This window comes from Orycteropus afer, unplaced genomic scaffold, assembly GCF_000298275.1.
Source record: "Orycteropus afer afer isolate SDZICR_OR568_19922 unplaced genomic scaffold, OryAfe1.0 scaffold00183, whole genome shotgun sequence".
NCBI lineage: Eukaryota > Metazoa > Chordata > Mammalia > Tubulidentata > Orycteropodidae > Orycteropus > Orycteropus afer.
This window is the reverse complement of record NW_006921770.1, coordinates 6,407,454-6,429,287: the sequence shown is the minus strand read 5'-3', so window position 1 is coordinate 6,429,287 and position 21,834 is coordinate 6,407,454. Positions and strand designations below refer to the sequence as shown.

Genomic DNA, 21,834 nt, shown 5'->3' with positions numbered 1-21,834 from the left:
TCTGCAGTTAATTCTGCTTACCCAATCAAGATGTCCTATGTCACTAATAAGCAATCTGTGGGGGCACCTTAAGGCCATGCTTATATTCTGTTCCTCATCAAAACTCCTCTTGGATCCATTGATGATTCTTGCCTGTACCTTATCTTTAATATGATGGTTACAAGATGATGATTCTATGACTATGACTAAATGCAACATCTGACCTTAGACTGGATCTTGTACTGCAGGGAAAAAGGGCTATAAAGGATTGAGTTAATTGACAAACCTGAGATATGAATGGTAGATTAAAGTGCCATATGAAAGTTAAGTATATTGAAATTTACCCTTAAATAGCCCAGGAAAGGTATTTATGTGTTTGTGTATATGTATTTGTGTATTGTTGTTGTTGTTATGTGCTGTTGAGTCGGACCTGACTCATAGCGACTCCTCCTGGGGTTTCCGAGGCAATATCACTATGGAAGTAGATTGTCCCATCTTTCTTCCGAGGAGTGGCTGGTGGATTTGAACTGCCAACCTTCTAGTTAGCAGTCAAGTGCCTTAGCCACTATGCTACCAGAGCTCTCTGTATTTGTGTATAAAGGAGTGAAATATACAGATGATAAAGCAAATGGGATAAAATATTCAAAGATGGTACATGGGTAAAAGGTAGGTACATGGGTGTTTTCTGTGTTCTTCCTATTGTGATGGTTCTGTTGAAATTACTTTCAAATGAAATGTTAATAATGTGTTTGACCATATATAGAATAAACATTAGATGTCATAACTAAAGTAATGTAAGTCTTTCATTTAATCACTGATAGTGAACAAGTTAACAAGTCTCCCTGGATTGGATGATCTCCTAGGTCTAGTCCCAAATGAGGTCCCATGACTCTGTAAAACTTCTGACACTATGATGGTGCCTATGTGGAAACTGCCAACTCCACAATGGTGTTATTTTGAAATGGAAGACTCTAGCTCTGGATGGACATGTCTCAGTTTCTTTATTTAAAGACCATGTAGAAATGATGAAATGATACCTAAAGAGTCTTGCATTTAGGATGAAATGACACAGGGCCCTAATGCAGTGACCCAGAAACTCCTGGAATCAGCACCTGCAGGATCTGTTCAGTCCCCCTTCATTATCGCTGCATACTCCTTCTGGTGCTCAACCAACTTCAGGAACACTTGATACTTCTTGTCATAATATCTATAGGAGAAAAAAGTGAACATGTTGAATGTTCTCAAGACAAAACTGTTATGTGGCTTCCCCTTTCATTTAGGAGGACAGGAATATATGTCATGGTTTGCTAATACCTCTCATGGTTTAAATGCTTAGAACATCCTAAGTGACTGATCAGTATGCTTCACTTGCATTATCTCTAACTGACATAAGGTATTATTATTTCTACTTTAAAGATAAGGCCATTTTCTCAGAGAGGCATATTTAATAGATTATAGCTAAAAATTGACAGTCAGAATTCAAATCTAAGTGGCTTTGAAGGCTCCTCTGTAATGTAGTGAAAGGCTCTGGCTTAACACAGGGCCTTTTATATCCAACTTCAAGAAATATTTCAGACATGACTAGCCCTGGGTTTGATGACTGGTGTAAAACCACAGCCTGACCAGAGATGAGACTGAATATTTTAATCACCTTTTTGCTGCTTCCACATCTAGATCTCCTTTGTACAATACTTTACCCAGGAGTAAAAGCCCACGGAAATGTGACTAATGCCTTCCTGTGGCTGTGCCCTGCACTTCAGGCATCTCATAATGGACCTTGTTTTCCCTATATGTTTCAGCTGACTCTTCAGGTGAGACATGCCAGAACTGGTGTTGGACATGAATCAGATAGCGTTGTCCCTGAAGCTGTTTTTATATCACAATTCTGGAAGGGATTAAAGCAGCTAAGACAACTTATAATTGAAGACTTATAACCTTGTCCTTATACCATTTGGTTGAAGAGAGCTGGCATGGGTGAAGAGTAGATTAAGCCAGTTTAGCATTTCTTAGTATATATTGAGGTGCTCTGAAGAATTCCTCATAGGGGAGCTTTTGGTGAATTGGGGAGGGGTTGGAAAAACAATCCTGGATACATACAGCGGTTTCTACTTGTAACATGCAAAGCTAATGAAATTAATAAGAGGACCCCAACATTTCCACCTTAAGCATTCTGGTAACTCAAGATGATGGGACCAACGGAGGCTAAACATGGGGATAAGGCACAGACTCTGACGCCTGGTTTGAATCTCAACTTTGACGTTTACTAGCTGTATGGCCTGGATGTGGCACTTAATCTATCTATGATTAAATTTCCTGATCTGTAAACTGAGATAAAATAGAATCTACCTCTGTGAAACACAACTTATCTGTTAGTTTGTGATATTGTGGTGGCTTGCATGTTGCTATGGAGCTGGAAGCTATGTCAACAGTTTTTCAAATACCAACAGAGTCATTCATGTGAACAGGTTTCAGCAGAGGTTACAGACTAAGACAGGCTAGAAAGAAATGCCTGGTGATCTACTTCTAAAAATTAGCTGAAGAAAACATTATGGATCACATCAGAACATTGTCTGACTTGTTTGCTTTGAACCCATCATTAGGAAGGGTGAATCTCCGGAGGAGGACATCATGTTTACTGAAGTAAGGGCCACTGAGAGTATGGGAGACCCTTGGTGAGATGGATTGACACACTGTTTACAAACATGGATATGCTGATGATACTGAGGATGATATAGGACTCAGCAGTATTTCATTCTGTTGTAGATAAGGTGACCATTAGTCAGAGTCTATTCAATGGCAACTAACAACATCCACAATGAAGCTGTTGTGGGAGTTAAATGATGTTAATGGGATGTAAGTGCTAATTGCTGCTTTTGTAATAATTCATATTTCAATATCATCATTAATCTAAGTATATGTAGGTTCTGCTAAATTTCACTCTATGAGTTTCCAGATTTATCAATCATAGGATGATTTTAAGGATGGAAATTTTCTCCTAATCACACTCTGTGACAATATAACATCGAGCAGTTAGTGCACTATATGAGAGAGGTATCCTGATTTTTCAAGCTCAGAATTCCTAGAAGCAAGCTAGGGTCAGTATCCTTTCTCCTAACCTTTTACGATTTCCAATTTTAATAGTGGCAATGTTGCAGCAGCTTTGTTCATTGGCTTTATTTTTGGTATAGTGGGAAAAACATTGGCTTTGTAGATAGAGAAACAGGGTGACTTTTGGCAACTTATTTAGAGGGTCTCAGCCTCAGTTTCCTTGTTGTTAGGGGATTATAACAGAATCAATGTCATAGAGTTCTGGGAATTTTAGACAAAAAATTGAACATGACATACTTTATGAGCTGTCAAGTGCTCACAAATGGGAACTAATGTTCTCATATCCTTGTATTACCCTGGAATGCCAAGAGATGAATGGAGTATATTTTTCCCTTTGCACATAGGGGGCTGAGATCCAAAGTAGCTTTAAGATCGCAGATTAATTCAGTCTAGGCACAGTTACTAGATTATGCTCTCAGTGATACTGACTTTTTGAATCCACTGAATCCCCTCTCGGCATTTAGTAAGTTGCTTCTATTTGACAACAGGAAAAACAATAGATGCTGTTAAGGCAATTCCAACTTATGGTGACCCTATGCGTGTTGGAGTAGAACTGTGTATCAGGGGTTTTCAATGGCTGATTTTTTTGGAAGTAAGTTGCCAAGACTTTCTTCCTTGGAAACTCTCGATGGACTTGAACCTCTAACCTTTTAAGGAAATGTCCTATACAGGAAATAATGCAATTAATTGCAGGCAGTGAGATGTGAGAGCAGCTTAGGAAATTGGCCCTTGCTCTACTTGCAGATCTCAGAGTCAACCTGCAGATGGTGGTATAGCACCGTGCATGCCTGTTCCTCATAGAGGCCTGCTCCTATCCCGCAGCAAGAATACGAGAATTATTTTCAAAAGAAACACTTGGTGTTTATTACAAGAACTTTGAAACAGACTTCCCACAAAATCTTGGGAGGCTCAGAGCAGAGATGGAAAAGCATAATCTGTTTCTAATTTCAAGAAAAGAGAGATCCTTCAGATGCCCTCCCTCAGGGAACAGAAAGGGGCCGTGCCCACAGCTCCCACTACCATCAGGAACATTTATCTCTCAATGTTCCACAAAAGGGCTTCTCCTCTGACTTTGGTATTTAGAGAGGGACTTCTATTCAGTGATGAATGGCCAACTCCATTTAGAGATAAAGAAGAAAATGGAAAGAAATTGGATTTCTTCTCCATGAGCATTTCCAACTTTGTCAAATGCCCATGTGAAACAGTACTGCCTCTGCTTTGGAGAGAATTACCCAGCTGCAACTTCCCACTCATGTGAGCCTGTTTCTAGACACCTTTGGCCAGGCCATTACATGAAGTATATTTTCCAACTTAGGAACTCAGTGGGCACTTGAAGAGTTTAAGAGAGGCAGTGGCTCTTGGTTGGAAGTACTTACTGGGAGCGTTATGAAGGTGTGGATGGAACAGCATTCATCTTTCTAATCCAGTGTCTGTCACAGTGTCACACACATAATAGAAATTTCATGTTTGGGGTTCGACTGACATACAGCCATTTACACAGCTTTGTTAAGTGTGGGGGCTGTGGAAACGTCATTGTCTTAAATCTCTTCTAGCAACAACAAATGGATGCCGAAGAACACTTGTGTTTCTTAGGTGTGCAAGCAAAGCTGCAGTAGTTCTAAAAATTCTTGGAATTTGTGTTCATTTCTTAACCTCAAAGACTTCCTAAAATTATACAAGTACTTGCACAACTGCCTCTTCACCTTCAAACTTACTATCAGTTAGGCCTTTTAAATCCAACCTGGATTATTAAAAATAAGCCTTCCATCTGGACTCTCTCTACTTCTACCCTCAGCACCCTCTAATTCATTCTTTAAGCCATTGATCCAAAGGTCTTACTAATATCCCTGTTTGACCAAGTCTCACAGTGATGTAAACTCCAGTAACTATTTTGCCTGTAGGATGAGGTTCAATATCTTTAGCATGGTCTCAGAGTCTTTTATGAGCTGTCTGCCCTCCTCCAACCTTTCAAGTCTTACTTCCTGTCACTCTCCCCATCTCATACTTTGTGTTTCAAAATTATGAGTTGCTCTTACCTTAACATATGTTACCTTAATATATGCTGGTTTCCACCTTTATGACTTTGCATATGTTATTCCACGTGCTTAGAATGTCTTTCCCTGCCTTGGCCTGCCTGGCAATTTCTTTTAAGTATTTAAAGTCAGTTTAGACTTAACCTCCTCTCAAAAACTTTCTCTTTTACCTCCTGGGTCACATCCTCTTCTTCTCTGTGTTATTTTGTCACCTGGTACTTATTTTAAGTAGAACTTATTCCTTTGTTCTGAAATTATCTATGTGCACAAATTAGACTGTATCCTCTAACTCCTGTTAGAGCTTAGGATAATAACTCAAATATTGCAAGAGCTCAGTAAGTTAATGTTTTGCTGAATTGTGGTTTAAAGACTGATCAAGGTCCAGTTGGAGACCTTAATGCCAAGTTATACAAAGAGTAGAAGAATGGACCAATGCCACTATGTATTTGATAGAAGATATAAGAGACCCCCATTTTAAAACACAGAAGAGTAGATTTACTGCTAATGACCTGCTAATAACATTGCTCTGAGTGTTCAGAAGATGTGTTTGACTCCCTCTGCCCTCTACTCACTCTGGCTCCACTTAGATCTGTAAATCTTTAATATTGGACAAGTGACTTTACCTCCCTGAAGTTTAGTTTTCTCAATTATTAATTGAAAGGATTGAATTAGATGACCTCCAAGGTTTATTCCAGCTCTATAGGTACATGTGTTTGTATGTTCTCATCCCTTAGTACTGTTCATATATAAAGAAAAGATAAACTTACTTTTTATCCTCACATCTGGGGAACACAACTTTTCCAACTTTGCTCATTCTTCCCATTGCCTCCTGTTAAGTAGCAAACAGAACATAGAGAGCTGAGATGGAAAGCCAAAACCAGATTGAAGTTTGCCATGAACAAGAACATCCCAAATAGAATTCACTCACCCATAAGACAGGGTCCAAACTTTTTTTCCAATTTATTTTCTCTGGTAATAAGGATCAAGCTCAGTGAACATCTGAGGTTACATTTATGACCACACAGTGTAAGTTTAACAAGTAGCTGTGTATTGAGGTCCCCAGGGTATAAACAATGCAATGTTGTTGTTGTTGTTGTTATGTGCCGTCGAGTCGGCCCCGACTCATAGCGACCCCTCCTTGGGTTTCCGAGGCAGTATCACTACGGAAGTAGGATTGCCCAACCTTCCTTCCGAGGAGTGGCTGGTGGGTTTGAACCGCCAGCCTTCTGGTTAGCAGTCAAGTGCTTTAGCCACTATAGGTAAAGCAATTCTGTGATGCCTGACAGGGAGGAGTGGGAAGGAACTATTTCCCTTCCTCACTGCTAGGACATGAGGACATAAGAAGGCAACATAATCAGCCACTGAGCTCACTGTCTACTAAAGCTTTAGATAAAATAATTGAATGGAACCCACATTGTACTTGTACTTTAGGATAAAATATTTAAGACCACTTCATTTCAAATTCAGCTCTTTTCCCAGCAGTCTCTGAAGTTGTTAGTCCAGACGGGAGACCTCTGGGCTGAATCTAATTGACTTGAGTTCTGGAATGTGACTTCAGGACATTCTTGTCTTTACAACAGGACTCTTTGGCAGATGAAATGTCGCGGAGTCTGAGTGGACGTGGTCTGGTGTGTACAGCATCAAGATCAGCCATGGATTGTGTTGGCTCCATAATATGAATGGAAGGGTTAGGTTTCCTTGGTCCGTCTCCTGGGGCTCTTAAAGCCATGAGAAAGTTAGGGGGAATGGAGTGAACCCAAACTTTGGAGTCTGACAAACGTGATTAGGGAAGATTATAAGCAATAGCATGACAAAGCTCCTCAGAATAGGCCCTGCTTTAGAAACAGCTACTAAACTCTTATTGTCAAGGATGGAATCATTCTAGGGTCACACATATACAACTTCTTATGCCACACATTTATTAATTACTCGCTATGTACCAGATACAGTGCTAGAGATACAGATTTACATAAGATATACTCTTTGTCTTGGAGCACTTCAAGGGGAAAAAAATGTAAAAGCTGACCACCACCTAGAATGTGACAGCTTCTGTGTATCTTTCAGATATATCTATGTCCCCCTGACCATCTTTGCCACTTAACTGTATTTTATGTATTTTTGGTATTAATTATCACTAATTACCTTTTGATATACAATGCATTTAGTGTTCAAGTTGGTTCTGACTCATGACGACCTCATGTACAAGAGAAAAAAAAAAACATTGCCTGGTCCTGCACCATCTTCATGATCAAGTCCATTGTGGCAACCACTGTATATTTTGAGTGTCTTTCAATCTAGAGGGCTCATCTTCCAGCACTGTATCAGATAATATTCTGTTATGATCTATAGAGTTATCATTGGCTGATTTTTGGAAGCACATCCCCAGGCCTTTCTTCCTATTCTGTGGAAGCTCCACTGCCACTGAAACCTGTCTACTATGAGTGACCCTGAGAGTATTTGAAATAACAATGGCATAACTTCCAGAATCCTAACAACATGCAAGCCACCATAGTATGACAAACTGGCAGATGGGTGGTGGGATCGAATTATTATGTGATAAATACTATGTTAGAAGCATATATAAACTTTTTTTTCCAATGGTTATTCAAGGTTTAGGAAACTTGAGGAATTTTCATTCAATAATCAGTTATGCAAATTTTCACTCCTGTTAGGCTGCTCTAGTGACTCTTTCACCAAGGATGGTGTGAACATTCTGAAAGAGTTATCTGTCCTGGCCCTTAATGGATTTGAAAGTGCTGATTGGAAGATCAGAGATGTTGAGAATAGCAGACACACTGATTGCAAAAAGAAATGGCAGCCTTATATAAGGAGGAGATTTAAAAGATTATGGAAAAGAAAAAAGAAATAGGAAATGGTGTAGAAAAGACAAGAACTCAAACAGGGAAGCCTGGGGCCATTCTATAAAAGGGTAAACACATATTAGTGAAGTTGCTGCTGTTCGACTTAACAGGGAGCTTCTCAGTGCTCTCTCTGGTCACCACTATATGTGTTGGCACATTTTATTCATAGACTAAGCTTGATTCTCTTAAAGCATATCTGCTGGAATGATCTCAGCAATCCCCATTACCAATTTTGCTACTCATTCTCTTGTTTTGTCCTTGTCGCCTCCTTCAGTCGGCCTGTTCAACTGTATTTACAGCAAGGACCTTGCCTCCCCTTGCTGGTCACTCTGTGAATCTTGACCCCTCAGGGAATAGTTCTCCTGGTATGGTCAGGCCCCAGACTTGACAGGACATTCCTTGGTTGCCTTCATGGGTGGGATCCAGGACACTTGTATTACAGAAGGTGCTCCATAAATGCTACTTCTTTTCCCACCATTACAGATATGGGGACAAACAGCAGATAGTGAGGAGTTATTTCTTCCTTTCTTCACATTACCTTGGGTGTGCTTTTATAATAAATTATTGAGAAATAAAAACAGGCCATAGAGATTTCAAAGGCTTAAGAAGAAGCTACTTTGTTTCTCAAAAACTACAGATTTAAAAATTAAACTTAGATACTGATTTTTCTGACTCATGCCCATTGCCTGCCTCCCTCCTAGAGTGAGTTATTTGCTTCCACGGCAACTTGTGCTTCCATCAATCATGGCATTTATGATGTGACGCTGTAATTTTTTGTTAACATCAGCCTCCCCAACTAATCCGTGAGTTTCTTAAGGCAGGAATTGTTACAACTATTTCCACTGCCAAGCACAGCATCTGGTTTATTGTATGGATTCAGGAAATGTCTACCAAATGAATGAATTTAAGGATAATACACATGACAGAATGTTAAAATGGAAGTTTTGGCTGAAATCTAAAGATGATAGATATAAGATACCAAGTGATCTGGAAACAGACCACCCTGAAGAATTTGTTTTTTTAAAAAATAAAAGGTGGTTAATGATCGATTAATCAACTCTCAAACCTTTTATCCACCTCTGTGGTCAGAAAAGAGATGGATTTTTAAGAGAGAGCTGTTGGTTTATTGCATACCATGTCTTGTCCCAGGGCAAGAGGTGAGGGGAGAGGGGGGTTTCTCTTTCACAAGTCAATAGAGTATGGCTTGACTGAGACCAACAGAGATCTTGATGTGTGTCCCTGAGGCTGTGGGACACAGTAGTCTCTGTGTGACTTCTTTCTGGAAGAGACGGGCTAGCTGTCAGCTTCAGTGTAAATGGGAAGGAAAGGCTACATTGTCAGGAATTGGTTAGTTTCCAAAGGCATGCCTTTCCCCTGAACCCTATGTGGCCCACATGGGTTGTCTTAGAGCGTGTCCAGAATGGCTGCCTAATGAGGTTGAGGGAGTCTGCATAAAGAAGCTGAAGGTCAACTACTGGATTTCTAGGAAATTAAGAGAAGAGCACTCAACTACTAGCTAAAAGGTTGGCAGTTTGAACTCACCCTGAGGACCTTTGGAAGACAAGCCTGGTGATTTGCTTCTGAAAGGTCACAACTTTGAAAACCCGATGGAGCAGTTCTACTGTGCATACAAGGGGTCTCCATGAGTGAGAATCGACTCAATAGCAACTAACAATAATAACAACAACCAATCTACTAAAATAGAAAGAACTATTACAAAGACAAGGATATGCAGATGAGAGGTTTCCAGAGGTAGAGGGTCTCTGAAAAAAATTGATGGCAAAGCCTCATAAGACCAAGAGCTAACTATATGAATACGTATTCAGCTAAGAAAGCATGAAGTTCATTTATGAGAGTGTTGATAAGATCAGAAATTTTTTACATCCCCCCAAACTCCTTCTCTCTCCAACTACCCTAGAGGAGGGAGAAAAAAGATAATGAGTTGGAGAGGACATGAAGAAGGAAGAAACAAGAATTTTTTCACACCACTTCTTCTCATTTTTTGGTAGACTCTAGCTGGATCAGAGGGGAAAGGTTGTACTTTTGGGTGAAAATCGAAAAGTGATGATTATTATGTATTCCTTGATATTGTAATTTCTGAATTTTGGCTGTGTTTCACAACTTAAGGGGGCCATAAAACTTGTGTTACTGAGGAGACTTTGTGCTTATCTAAGAAAATAATAACTAAAACCCACTGCTATCGAGTTGATTCTGATCCATACTAACCCTCTAGGACAGAGTAGAACTGCTCCATTGGGTTCCCAAGGCTGTAAATCTTTAGGAGCTCTGGTGGAGTAGTGCCTAAGGCATTTGACTGCTAACCAGAAGCCTGGTAGTTCAAACCCATCAGCGACTCCTCGGAAGGAAGGTTGGGCAATATACTTCTGCAGTGATACTGCCTCGGAAACCCAAGGAGGGGTCGCTATGAGTTGGATCCGACTCCACGGCAGTGAGTTTGGTTTTTTTAGTTTGGTAAATCTTTATGGATGTATACTGCCCATCTTTCTCCCATGGAGCTGCTGGGGAGTTTGAACCACTGACCTTTTGGTTAGCAGGCGAATTCCTTAACCACTATGCCACCAGTGCTCCTTAAGAAAAATAATGGACCTGCCTAAATTTTTCAGCAAGGTGTGGAAAACTAGCTTCACTGTACAAATGTAAAAAAGTGCTGGGAGTCAAAAATACAGTTGTTTTCTATTGTATCTTCAGAATTGTGCTTGGTCTACCAGATGCCAATGCATTGATTCTGATGCATGGTGACCCTATGTGTGTTAGAGTAGAACTGTGCTCCATAGGGCTTTCAATGGCTGATTTTTACAATTTTTTTTCTTCCCCTTTCTGGGGGCAGAGCACTAGGTCTTCCTTCAGAGGGGTGTGTGGGTGAACTTGAACTGGCAACTTTCTGGCTAGCAGCCAATCATTTAACCATTTGCACCACCATGGGAGGTTGTTGTTTATTCTAAGTACCAGTTAAGTATGAATAAGAAAGAATGGACAGCAATACATGAAAATGTTAACAAGTAAGAGTGAGAGAATTGTTCCTCTAGTCAACTTTTTTTGTGTGTTTTCTAAATTTTCTATGGTGGCATATATTCATTTTATATTTGCAAAGAAAATGAAAATATACTGTATTCTTTAAAAAAAAAAAAAAAAAGCCATGCTTCTACAGGGAATCAACATGGTGTATGCCCCTTCTCCTCTCTCCTGGAAGGCAGGGCTTCTGCTGCGTATGCAACACACGCAGAGAATGCCCAGAGATCCGTGCTGTCATCAGAAAGAGCACTGCAGTGTTTTCCATTTTCTCCAAATAATTAACACAAAACTGAAACTTCATGAACCCACTGGCTGCAGTAAATCTGGAAATTACCACAGCAAAACAATATGAATTTATTATGGAAATGCTGACACATGCTAAATATAGTCACCGCACAATATATTTCTCTTCAAAAGGGTGTATTTGAAGTCGGCCTCTAAAATTCAAAGTTTTTGTCAGCACAGGCAGGAGCTGGACAATCTTAATTTGCAGCACGCTACCCTCTTTATTTGAAAGTCTAGACAGCACAATGAATTCAGTGACTTTCCTTTTTCCTTTTTGCTCACACAATGAAAGCTTTTTTAAAACAAAATATTTTGTGAAATAGCATTTTAATCATTTCTTTTCTTTCTCTCTATAAGGCAGAACTATAAATAACCCATGAAAGTTCACATTTGATCATCACTTCTGAAAGTAAGTAAAGGGTTTCAGTAGGAAAAAAATAGGGGCCCTGTGCCATGTCCATGAAAAGCCACATTCATGGGGTTTGACCCCTCACTGTCGTGTCAAGGCTGAGATACCAGTCAGCGCACACTGCTGACCACTTCTCTCTGGCAGCCCTGGCAGTTGCCAGGCCTTTGCGTGGGCAGGGGAAACACCCAGTTCTCATGTGCTATGGCCTGGCTTGGGAGTTTTTACCTAAGGGCTTTAGGCTACACTGGGGTGTGTTACTCAGAGAAATTAAGTTAAAGAAAGGGGTCTTTTGAGGCAGCCATGAGAAGATGTGGATTCCGTGAGTGGCAGACACACTGATGCTGGCAATTTGGGGAGCAGGACACCTTTTCCCCTACACTGAGAAAGAGAACTTGTGGCCTTAAGACTTTGGGGGGAAGATTGCCGGGCAGTCAGAGCAGTGGAGGTTTAAATCTGCTTTTGAATTCTCACCTTCCGTGAAAAAGACCTGAGTTCAATTACTACCTTATGCACCTCATGTGTAGAGACCACCCATCTCTCAGTGAAGCATCGCATGTGGCTATGATGCTAAACAGGTTCCAGTGAGCTTCCAGGCTAAGGCGGACTAGGAAGAAAAACCTAGTGGTCTAGTTACAAAAATCAGCCAAACAAAACAACACTCTAGATCACAATGGTCTGATCTGTAGCACATCATAGAGATGGCACAAGATGGGCCAGCATTTCGCATTGTTGTGCATGGGATTGTCGTGAATTAAGGACCAAATTGATGGTGGCTCTGGTAGCGTAGTGCCTAAGGCACTTGACTGCTAACCAGAAGGGTGGTGGTTCAAACCTATCAGCCACTCCTCAGAAGGAAGATGGGGCAATCTACTTCTGTAGTGATACTGCCTCGGAAACCCAAGGAGGGGTTGCTATGAGTCGGTTCTGACTCGACGGCACATATCAACAACAACAACAACAACAACAGGAACAGCAGCTCGGAAGTCCAGAACCAGGCAACAAATAGGACTCACTTCAAGCTCTGCCATGCCCCGAGTCATGTTCTACAGGGGAGAGAAAATCAGGGCCTGGTGTAATTAGATCTATACTGTGTTCTCTTGGAAGGCAGGAACAATGCCACACTAGGTCTAATGCCTGGCATAGTCCCAGCACTTAATACGTGTCTGGTTTGCTCAGTAGCTGAGTGAAAAGGTGATGCCTTTCATGACTGAGGTCCTGTGAGATTACCGAAACCAGAGTTTCTCAAGTGGCATGTATGCACTCCAGGGTGTGCTCAAGATGACCTACTGGGATTATGGAAGAAAGTATTGGAAGTGCCAATTATATGAGTTTTAGTCTAAACAAATTAAGCTTTACCAGCATTTAAAATGCAGATCATCACATAACATGAGAACCTTGGTTGGTCCACATATCAGTCATGAGTCACAAACCAGAGAAGCAGGGGAGCTCTACACCACTGAGGGGACACAGCACAGTGTTTGCTTATATGTCCCCAGTTTTCAGGTGATTTGCTACATGTGTCATTTACATAGGGACCCCTGGTGGTGCAGTGGTTAGTTCTTGGCTGCTATTGGAAAGGTATGTGGTTCAAATGTACCAGCTGCTCTGTGGGAGAAAGATGTGGCAGTCTGCTTCTATAAATATTACAGCCTTGGAACCCTGGGAGGCAGTTCTACTCTGTCCTGTAGGGTCACTGTGAGTCAGAATTGACTCGACGGCAATGGATTTAGTTTGGTCATTTATATGATCCAGGTAAGTGGATATATAGATATTATTTCTTTAACCTTTACAAAATAGACAAGGGTCTGAAAAACATTAAATCAATGGATTAAAGGTAATGATGATGATTGAGATTCAAGTAAATAAGAAAATGCTGATATTTTATTTAGTACTACCTCTTCACATTATAGGAGCTCTGGTAGCATAGTGCCTAAGGCATTTGACTGCTAAGGCATTTGACTGCCAACCAGAAGGCTGGGGGGTTGAAACCCACCAGCCACTCCTGAGAAGGAAGACTGGGTGATCTACTTCCCTAGTGATACTGCCTTGGAAACCCAAGGAGGGGTCGCTAAGTGTCAGATCTGACTCGATGGCAGTGAGTTTTGTTTTTTGTTTTTTTCTCTACATTATAGGGTCAAAGCAAGGAAGACCTAATCAGGTAAGATAAGAATCAGTGCAAAATCAAAACCTGAAGAAGACTATTTGATATGGATACACAGGCACACACAAAATCAGTAAAAATATCACCAAAAATCACAAAGAATGCACCTAACCCAGTATGTTGTGCAATGTTAGTGTGAAGCCATCATGATAGTTAGATACATTTGAAATATTTTTTTTTTAGCTTTATGTTACCTATCTTGTAATGTTTTTATTGTTACTTACTGCTGAGTTGATTCCAACTCATGGTGATCCCATGTGTGCAAAGTAGAAATTCAAAAGCATATTGCCAGGCCCATTTTCCTAACTGCCTCTGGGTGAGTTCAAACATCCAACATTTTGGTCAGTAGTTGAGTGCTTAACCATTTGTACCACCCAGGGGCCCCTGTTTTATAATGCACATAGCTCTTTACACATAGGAACATGCCTATGGTTTTTCATAAATAAGTTCCCATATATTAAGGATGTCTGCTCTGGAGTTTTTTTTTTTTTTTTTTTTTTTAAACCAATGGAATATAGGATCCAAACTATGTGTTGTCAGTTATTTATAGCTATCATTGACACTAAGGAGGTCTGGTAGCATAATGGGTAAGACATTTGGCTGCTAACCAACAGGTCAGTGGTTCAAACCCACCAGCTGTTCTGTGGGAGAAAGATGAGGCAGTATGCTTCCATAAAGATTTACAGCCTTGGAAACCCTATGGGGGTCACTATGAGTCAGAATTGACTGGATGCCAGTAGGCTTATTACTGACACTACTTTTACTGGTTTAAACCAACATTTACCAGGTATTCATTCACTCTGTGCCACTCATTGTGCTTATTGCTTTATATACACCATCTTTTAAATTCTCAAAATGACATATGACACAGATATCATCAGATACCCCCATTTTATGACTAATGAAACCAAATACAGAAAAAAAAAAAGTAAGCAATTTGCCCAAAGTCACAAAGGCAAAAAGTAAAAAAGCCAGAATGCAATCAGCTCAGTTTCTGACTCTAGGCCACTGCTCAGCTCTGCACTTACAGTAGTGGTTCTTTCCTTCCTGTAATGCAAACAGCCTGACCCTTGAGTTTCCTAGGCTTGAGTTCAAATCCTACTTCTGTTGCCTATTAGCTGTGTGATCTCCTTGAGTGTGTTTGTGTGCATGTGTGTATGAGACCCACCCGTATAATACACTGTACCTTTTTTCACAGATGCTGACACATCACTCTGAAATACATGAATGTGCCTTCTTGAGGAACTCTGACTCATTTTACTGGAACAACAAGTTCACATGCTAATGTGTGGGCTGAGGCACATGACCCCTCCACAGAAAAACAGCAAATATATCAATGTGATTTTCTTATTATGAGCATTAAGAAATGGCTGGTTGTTCTTTTATTTGTTTGCCTTTTTGACACAGTCATCTTTTGACCTGCACCTGGTATTCTGTGTAACCCCTCTGCCTTGGAGACAATTATGTTCACAAAGAAGTGGGAAGGGATATGAGAAAGGAAGGGATGGGAGAAGTCTACCATTAATCACGATAGGAGGACTTTCTATTTTTAAATACAATGTATGTATATCTTGTTTAGGGTGCTGATTCCATGGGTTTGCACGTTTATCAAGACCCATGGAACTCTACATTTAAGATTGGGGTATTCCACTTTATGTACCTCAATTTAAAAATAAATTGTATAAGAGAAAAACAAACAAACAAACAAAAAAACCATGTATGTGTATATGTGTATGTGTCAGTGTATGAATATATTCAATTTTAAATTATACAAACCCTTTTTATATGGAAATAAAAATTTCTAGACGTTCAGTTCTCCAATCTTGACTGAAAAATGAACCTCTTGTTCACAAAGAGAGTGGTGAAATCTCTTCCATTTGAGAAGAATTGGTGACTTTAGTAGAAAGATACTGGGCTTTGGAGTTAAATAGGCTTGGGATCGTATCTGAGCTTTGCTGCTTACCAGATAAGTGAACTAAGATCCAGTTTTCTCACCTATAAAGTGGGAATAATACCATCACAGTCTTGTTGAAAATTCCCACATCCCACTCTCAGATCACCTGCTCCTAATTGGTCCTCAGACTTTCACTTTGGGCCCCCTAGTAGCAGTCAAGGTGATTTTTCAGAAACAGAGAAAATACAGTGTAATGGTATTAAAGTATAGTGATGAAAGTGATACATTTAGAACCAGACTTCCAGAGTTTGAAGTTGGGCTTTAGCCCTTAGTAACCATGTGACCATCGAAATAACTTCTTTATGCCTAATCCTTGTCTGTAAAGTGGTGATAGTAGCAACATGTCCTTCATAGGATTGTTGTGAGATTTTTCTCTCATTCATTTACTGCTCTAAGAACTGTGCCTGACCAGAATAGGCAATCCATAAATATTTTTGAGTGTATGAATGAATCAGTGAAGAAGGCAAATTTGATTATGTCTCGTTCCCTCTCCCAAACTGCAATGGAATCCCATTGCCTCTTGAATAAAATACATATTTTATTTAAAAAAACAAACAAACAAACAGAAAACCTGACTCATAATGACCCTATATATCAGACAAAGTAGAATTGCCCAAACTGGGCACCTAACCACTTTGCCACCAGGGCTCCTACAGCACTTAGTATCATCTGAAATTATACTGTTGGTTTATTTGGATCCTTATATATTGTCTAGCTCTTCCTTTGTCACCTTCAACTCTACCTTTCCCCACTCCCAGTCTCCATGAGAGTGAGATCCTTGGCTGTCTTATTCATTGATGTGTTCCTAGTGTTTAGCTGAGCATTAGTAAATGTTAGCTGAAAGCACAAACCTACTGAATGCATGATCTGCTTCCAAAAGGTCACAGCCTTGAAAACAGTATGGAGTAGTGCTATTCTGCACAGATACATCAGCAGGAGTTGGAATCAACTCAGTGGCAACTTACAATAATAACTACAACCTTGTGTATGCATTTTGCCTCCTTTGATCCTCACAAATATTCTATAAAGTCCCTATTTATGATGAGTAAACATAGGCTTAGAGAAGTTAAGTAACTTGCCTATGCTAGTAAATGCTTAGCTGGAATTTTAAAGTTCTTTTAACTCAAGCTTATTCCTTGAGGAGTCATAATCAGCAGGGAGACCTCCAGCTTTAGTTCATGACAATGTGTCTTCCTGGGATGATTTTGGGTACTGTAAAAGCATTCTTCATTGTAAAAGACAAATTCAATTGTGGCCATTATATTGTGTTTACAAAGACAGGAAGGTACATTTGTTGATGTATAGAAAGATTTTTTCATATTAATTTTTGAAACAAACAAAATTGCTGATGACTGTATAACCCTCAGTAAGACCTTCCCCTTCGTGGACTCGCTTTCTTTATCAGTAGAATGGAGCGACTGGATTAAATTATCTCTAAAGTCTTTGCCAACTCTGCAATCTAGTGGTTCTATGCAAAAGTCTTTTTTTCAGTTAACGTTCAGTTGACAAGTGAACCAGTAACTTATCACTCCCAATGGTATAGTATATTGGTTTTATTAGGCTCACACTAACAGTGATGACACCCAAGTGTGTTTCCCCAGTTAGGTATAGTTTCATTCTACTTCAATCATGAGTAAATAAATATGGCCTAGAGGAGTGGTTTACATAGGTAAGATTACCTACAATTGTTGTAATATTTTCAGGTGGAGGTCCTAATACATGGCCTGGTTGCTAAGGGGTTAGGTCCAAATATGAATAGTTGAACAATGATTCATCCATCCACATGAGTTTGACTTGCTTCTTATGGGTTCTCTAAAAGGAAAAATATCAAGCTTCTTGCTAAAAGCACCAGATAGATTGAAGACTCAAAACTGCAAGCCATCACCCATCTGACATTCTACTGTTGTTGTTATTGTTGGGTCCTGTCGAGTCGTCTCTGACTCATAGCGACCCTATGCACAGTAGAACGAAACACTGCTCAGTACTGTGCCAGCTCCATGAGCCTTACTATACTTGAGCCCATGGCTGCAGCCACTGTGTTAATCCATCTCATTGAGGGCCTTCCCCTCTTTCGTTGACCCTCCACATTACCAAGCATGATATTCTTCTCCAGGGAATGGTCCCTTCTGACAACACAACCAAAGTAGGTGAGATGAAGTCTGGCCATTCTCACTTCCAAGGAGCATTCCGGCTCCACTTCCACCAGGACAGATTTGTTAGGTCTTTTAGTGGTCCATGGTACTTTCAGCATTCTTTGCCAACACCACAGTTCAAAAGCATCAACTTTTCTTCAGTCTTCTTTATTCATTGTCCAGCTTTCACATTCATATGAGGCAATTGAAAATACCATGGCTCGTGTCAGGCACACCTTAGTCCTCAAGGAGACATCTTTGCCCTTCAGCACTTGAAAGAGGTCCTTTGCAGCCAATTTGCCCAGCACTATACATCATTTGATGTCCTGACTACTGCTTCCATTGGCATCGATTGTAAAACCAAGCAATGTGAAGTCTTTGACAACTTCAATCTTTTCTCCATTTATGGTAATGTTGCTTATAGGTACAATTGTGAGGACTTTTGTGTTCTTTATACTGAGATGTAGTTCATACTACAGACTGTATTCTTCAATCTTCATCAGTAAGTGCTTCAAGTCATCTTTACTTTCAGCAAGCAAAGTTGTGTTGTCAACATATTTGACAACAAGATTGTTAATGATTCTTCCTCCAATCCTGATGCCATGTTCTTTTTCATATAGTCCAGCTTCTTGGATTATTTGCTCAGCATACAGACTGAATAAGAATGGTGAAAGGATATAACCCCGATGCACTCCCTTCTTGATTTTAAACCATGAAGTGTCCTCTTGTTCTGTTCAAATGACAGCCTCCTGATCTATGTACAGGTTCCTCATGAGTTTGAAACACTGGTGGCACAGCCTCAAGCCTCACAGCAAGATGCAAGCCACCACAGTACAACCAACTGACAGACAAGTTTGTCTCCCTTAGTGTTTAAAACCTCTCTGCCCTCCCCTTATTGTGGATCCTGTGGCTTTGTCATCCCAGCTTTCCCCCCACTTCCTGACTCTTGGGGTGGGGCCTGGCTCCCTCCCCTTACCTAGATCCCACTGTGACATTCTACTATTGACTGGGAAAAATGGAATCCCACTAATAGTTCTGGCTGACAAGGCATAAAGTACTGCAGTGAGTTGTAATAGATACAATGATAATAATAATGACAACTACAATAATATTGTTGTTGTTGTTATGTGCCATCGAGTTGGACCCGACTCATAGTGACCCCTCCTTGGGTTCCCAAGGCAGTATCACTACGGAAGTAGATTACCCCATCTTCCTTCCGAGGAGTGGCTGGTGGGTTTGAACCGCCAGCCTTCTGGTTAGCAGTCAAGTGCCTTAGCCACTATGCTACCAGAGCTCCCACAATGATATTAGTGGTAGCCAATCTAGTAGCATAGTGGTTATAGCATTCAGCTGCTAACCAAAATGTCAGCAGTTCAAACTCATCCGCAGGAGAAAGAGGTAGTCTGCTTCTATAAAGATTTACAGCCTTGGAAACCTCATGGGGCAGTTGTACTCTGTCCCATAGGGTAGCTGAGTTGGAATTGACTTCATGGCAGTGGGTTTGATTTTGGGTTTAATATTTGTTGAGTGCTTACTGTGTCAAAGAACTATATTAAACACTTTACCTACTTCAAATTCTCTAATGGAAAATGAGGAAGTGTATAGCTTTGGACCTATATGCATTTAAACATTCACCGTGGAACAGGCAATGGCTTTGGTGATACATAGACCACAAGTCAATTCCCAGCTCTACTCTTTAACACTCTAAGGCTTAATTTACTTATTTTAAAACTTAATATATATCTTGCAGGTCTTTTGTGTGAACTAAATGCTTAATAAGTATGTTGTTGTTGTTGTTGTTATGTGCTGTCGAGTCAGATGACTCATAGCGACCCCTCCTTGGGTTGCCGAGGCAGTATCACTATGGAAGTAGATTGCCCAACCTTCCTTCCAAGGAGTTGCTGATGGGTTTGAACCGCCAGCCTTCTGGTTGGCAGTGAAGTGTCTTTGGCACTACGCTACCAGAGCTCCTTAATAAGTATAGGAACTATAATTATTTACCCTTCAATTGAAAGTGTATTGAAAGGTAAGAATTGACATATACCCACACCCATACACCCCATGTGGGTTTCAGGTTAGTGGAGTAGCGGTCTGAGGAAGATGTTTGATGCCAATATTCTCATGTTCCTCATTATTATTGCCAGACAAATGTCTATGTGTATGTTAAAAAAAAAAAAAAAAGAAAAAAACTCTGCTTCTCTGAGGTTTATACCACCTAATGACATAGATATAGGTGCTCTGGTAGTGTAGTGGTTAAAGCACTGGGCTCCTAACTACAAAGTCAACACTTTGAACCCACCAGCTGTTCCATGGGAGAAAGATGAGACTTTCTGCTTCTTTAAAGATTTACAGCCTTGGAAACCCTCTGGGGCAGTTCTGCTCTCCTTTAGGGTCACTATGAGTCGGTATCAACTTGATGGCAGTGGGTTTAATGATATAGATACAATTGTACAGATCTCCACTGCTGTCACTCAGCAGCCTCTTGCTCAATTCCCTTTGTCAAATGAGATTAAGGGTCTTGGATTACAGTTTTCCTTCCCATCTAGAGATTTGTCATTATTGTGGAAGACTTCAGTGGCTATTTATAAGATCCATCCAATGCGCCAACCTTATAGTTTCAAAATGTTTCCAAGTCTAGGGATCTTCATCTCCACTTTACTTCAGCACTCACTCCCACAGTCACACTGAAAATTATTGTCTACTGAGACTGCTATACTTATGTCTATTCCAATATTCTAATAGCTACTTTCTCCCCTCAATCACCCATCAATCTAATTCTCTCACTCTATTACTCCTTCCAAATATCTTTCTCCATTCATGGAAATTTCCAGAATCTCAATCCCTTCATTTTCATCCTTTTCTGGATCTACTTTCTCCTGTATCTAGCTTAAAGCCTACCGTGTATTAAATAAAACATTTTGATAATAAGGCTAATCACAAATACTCTCTTTATTGCCAAATTCAGTGGGCACCTCTAATCTACAGAAACCATTTAGCCAGGGCATGCTTCATTTTTGGCTATATAGAAGCAACCTTACTTAGGATGGAATAGACCAATGGGAGATCCCAACTCCAGAATGTGCACTATCCTGAACTCTCTCAGGACCTGGACACCTTGGAAATAGATCCTTCCTGCTCTAAAGGTAGTTCTATACCAGGAAAACCCCACAGATCAGAAACCAGAATAAGTAGCACAAAATCATAAATTTTGACCAGCATTAATATAGTAAACAATTATTGAGTTGTAAAGGATGTTGGGTAATCACTGGGTCAATTTTTCTGTGCTTATGCAAGTGAATAACTAAACTATCTGAGACACAGGATATCTATCCACCCACTGGTCCATTCACAATCTCTAAAGCTCTCTGTTCTTGGATCTCCAACTCTCCTTGGTCAGTGTCATGTTGGAAGTGGGGCTTGGACATAGTGGTCTAGCCTGCTAGGGCTGCCTGAAACTCCTTTTCAGTATAGAATTACCTCCGGGTAAGCCAGAAGTCAGACCTGCCCAACTTCAGGAAGGAAAAGACAAGCAGAGAGCCTGAATGTGAAGCCAGGAGTTGGGGAGGCCAAGGATGACACCAAAACACCAAAGTAAGAGAAGGGCTAGAAAGAAATTGGGTGGGCAGTAGAGTAGAGAAGAAACAGGTCAGACAATGAGAGGTAAAGGTGTGGATTGGAAGTCCAGGATCAATCACTATGGGTTCCTTTTAAAATGGGTTTACAATATTTTCTGTCTTTCCAAATTCCCCAGTCCCCCTCTGTCTTAGAAATTAGCATGCAGTATGGTAATGCCCATTTACTTACCTGTCTCCTCCACTAGATAGTGAAGTCTATAGTGAGGTCTAGAAGGACAAATAGATTTGATGCATTGAACACCAA

General features: G+C 40.4%; 1 protein-coding gene across 1 annotated transcript in view; it reads right to left on the bottom strand.

Annotated features, from left to right (window-relative positions):
• Window positions 1-1,104: 1,104 nt before the first annotated feature.
• FGGY (FGGY carbohydrate kinase domain containing) overlaps window positions 1,105-21,834 on the bottom strand; it is a 694,306-nt gene continuing 673,576 nt past the window's right edge. The window contains 2 exon segments of the mRNA XM_007947412.2: window positions 1,105-1,186; window positions 5,888-5,949. Coding sequence (XP_007945603.1) covers window positions 1,105-1,186; window positions 5,888-5,949 — 144 coding nt within the window.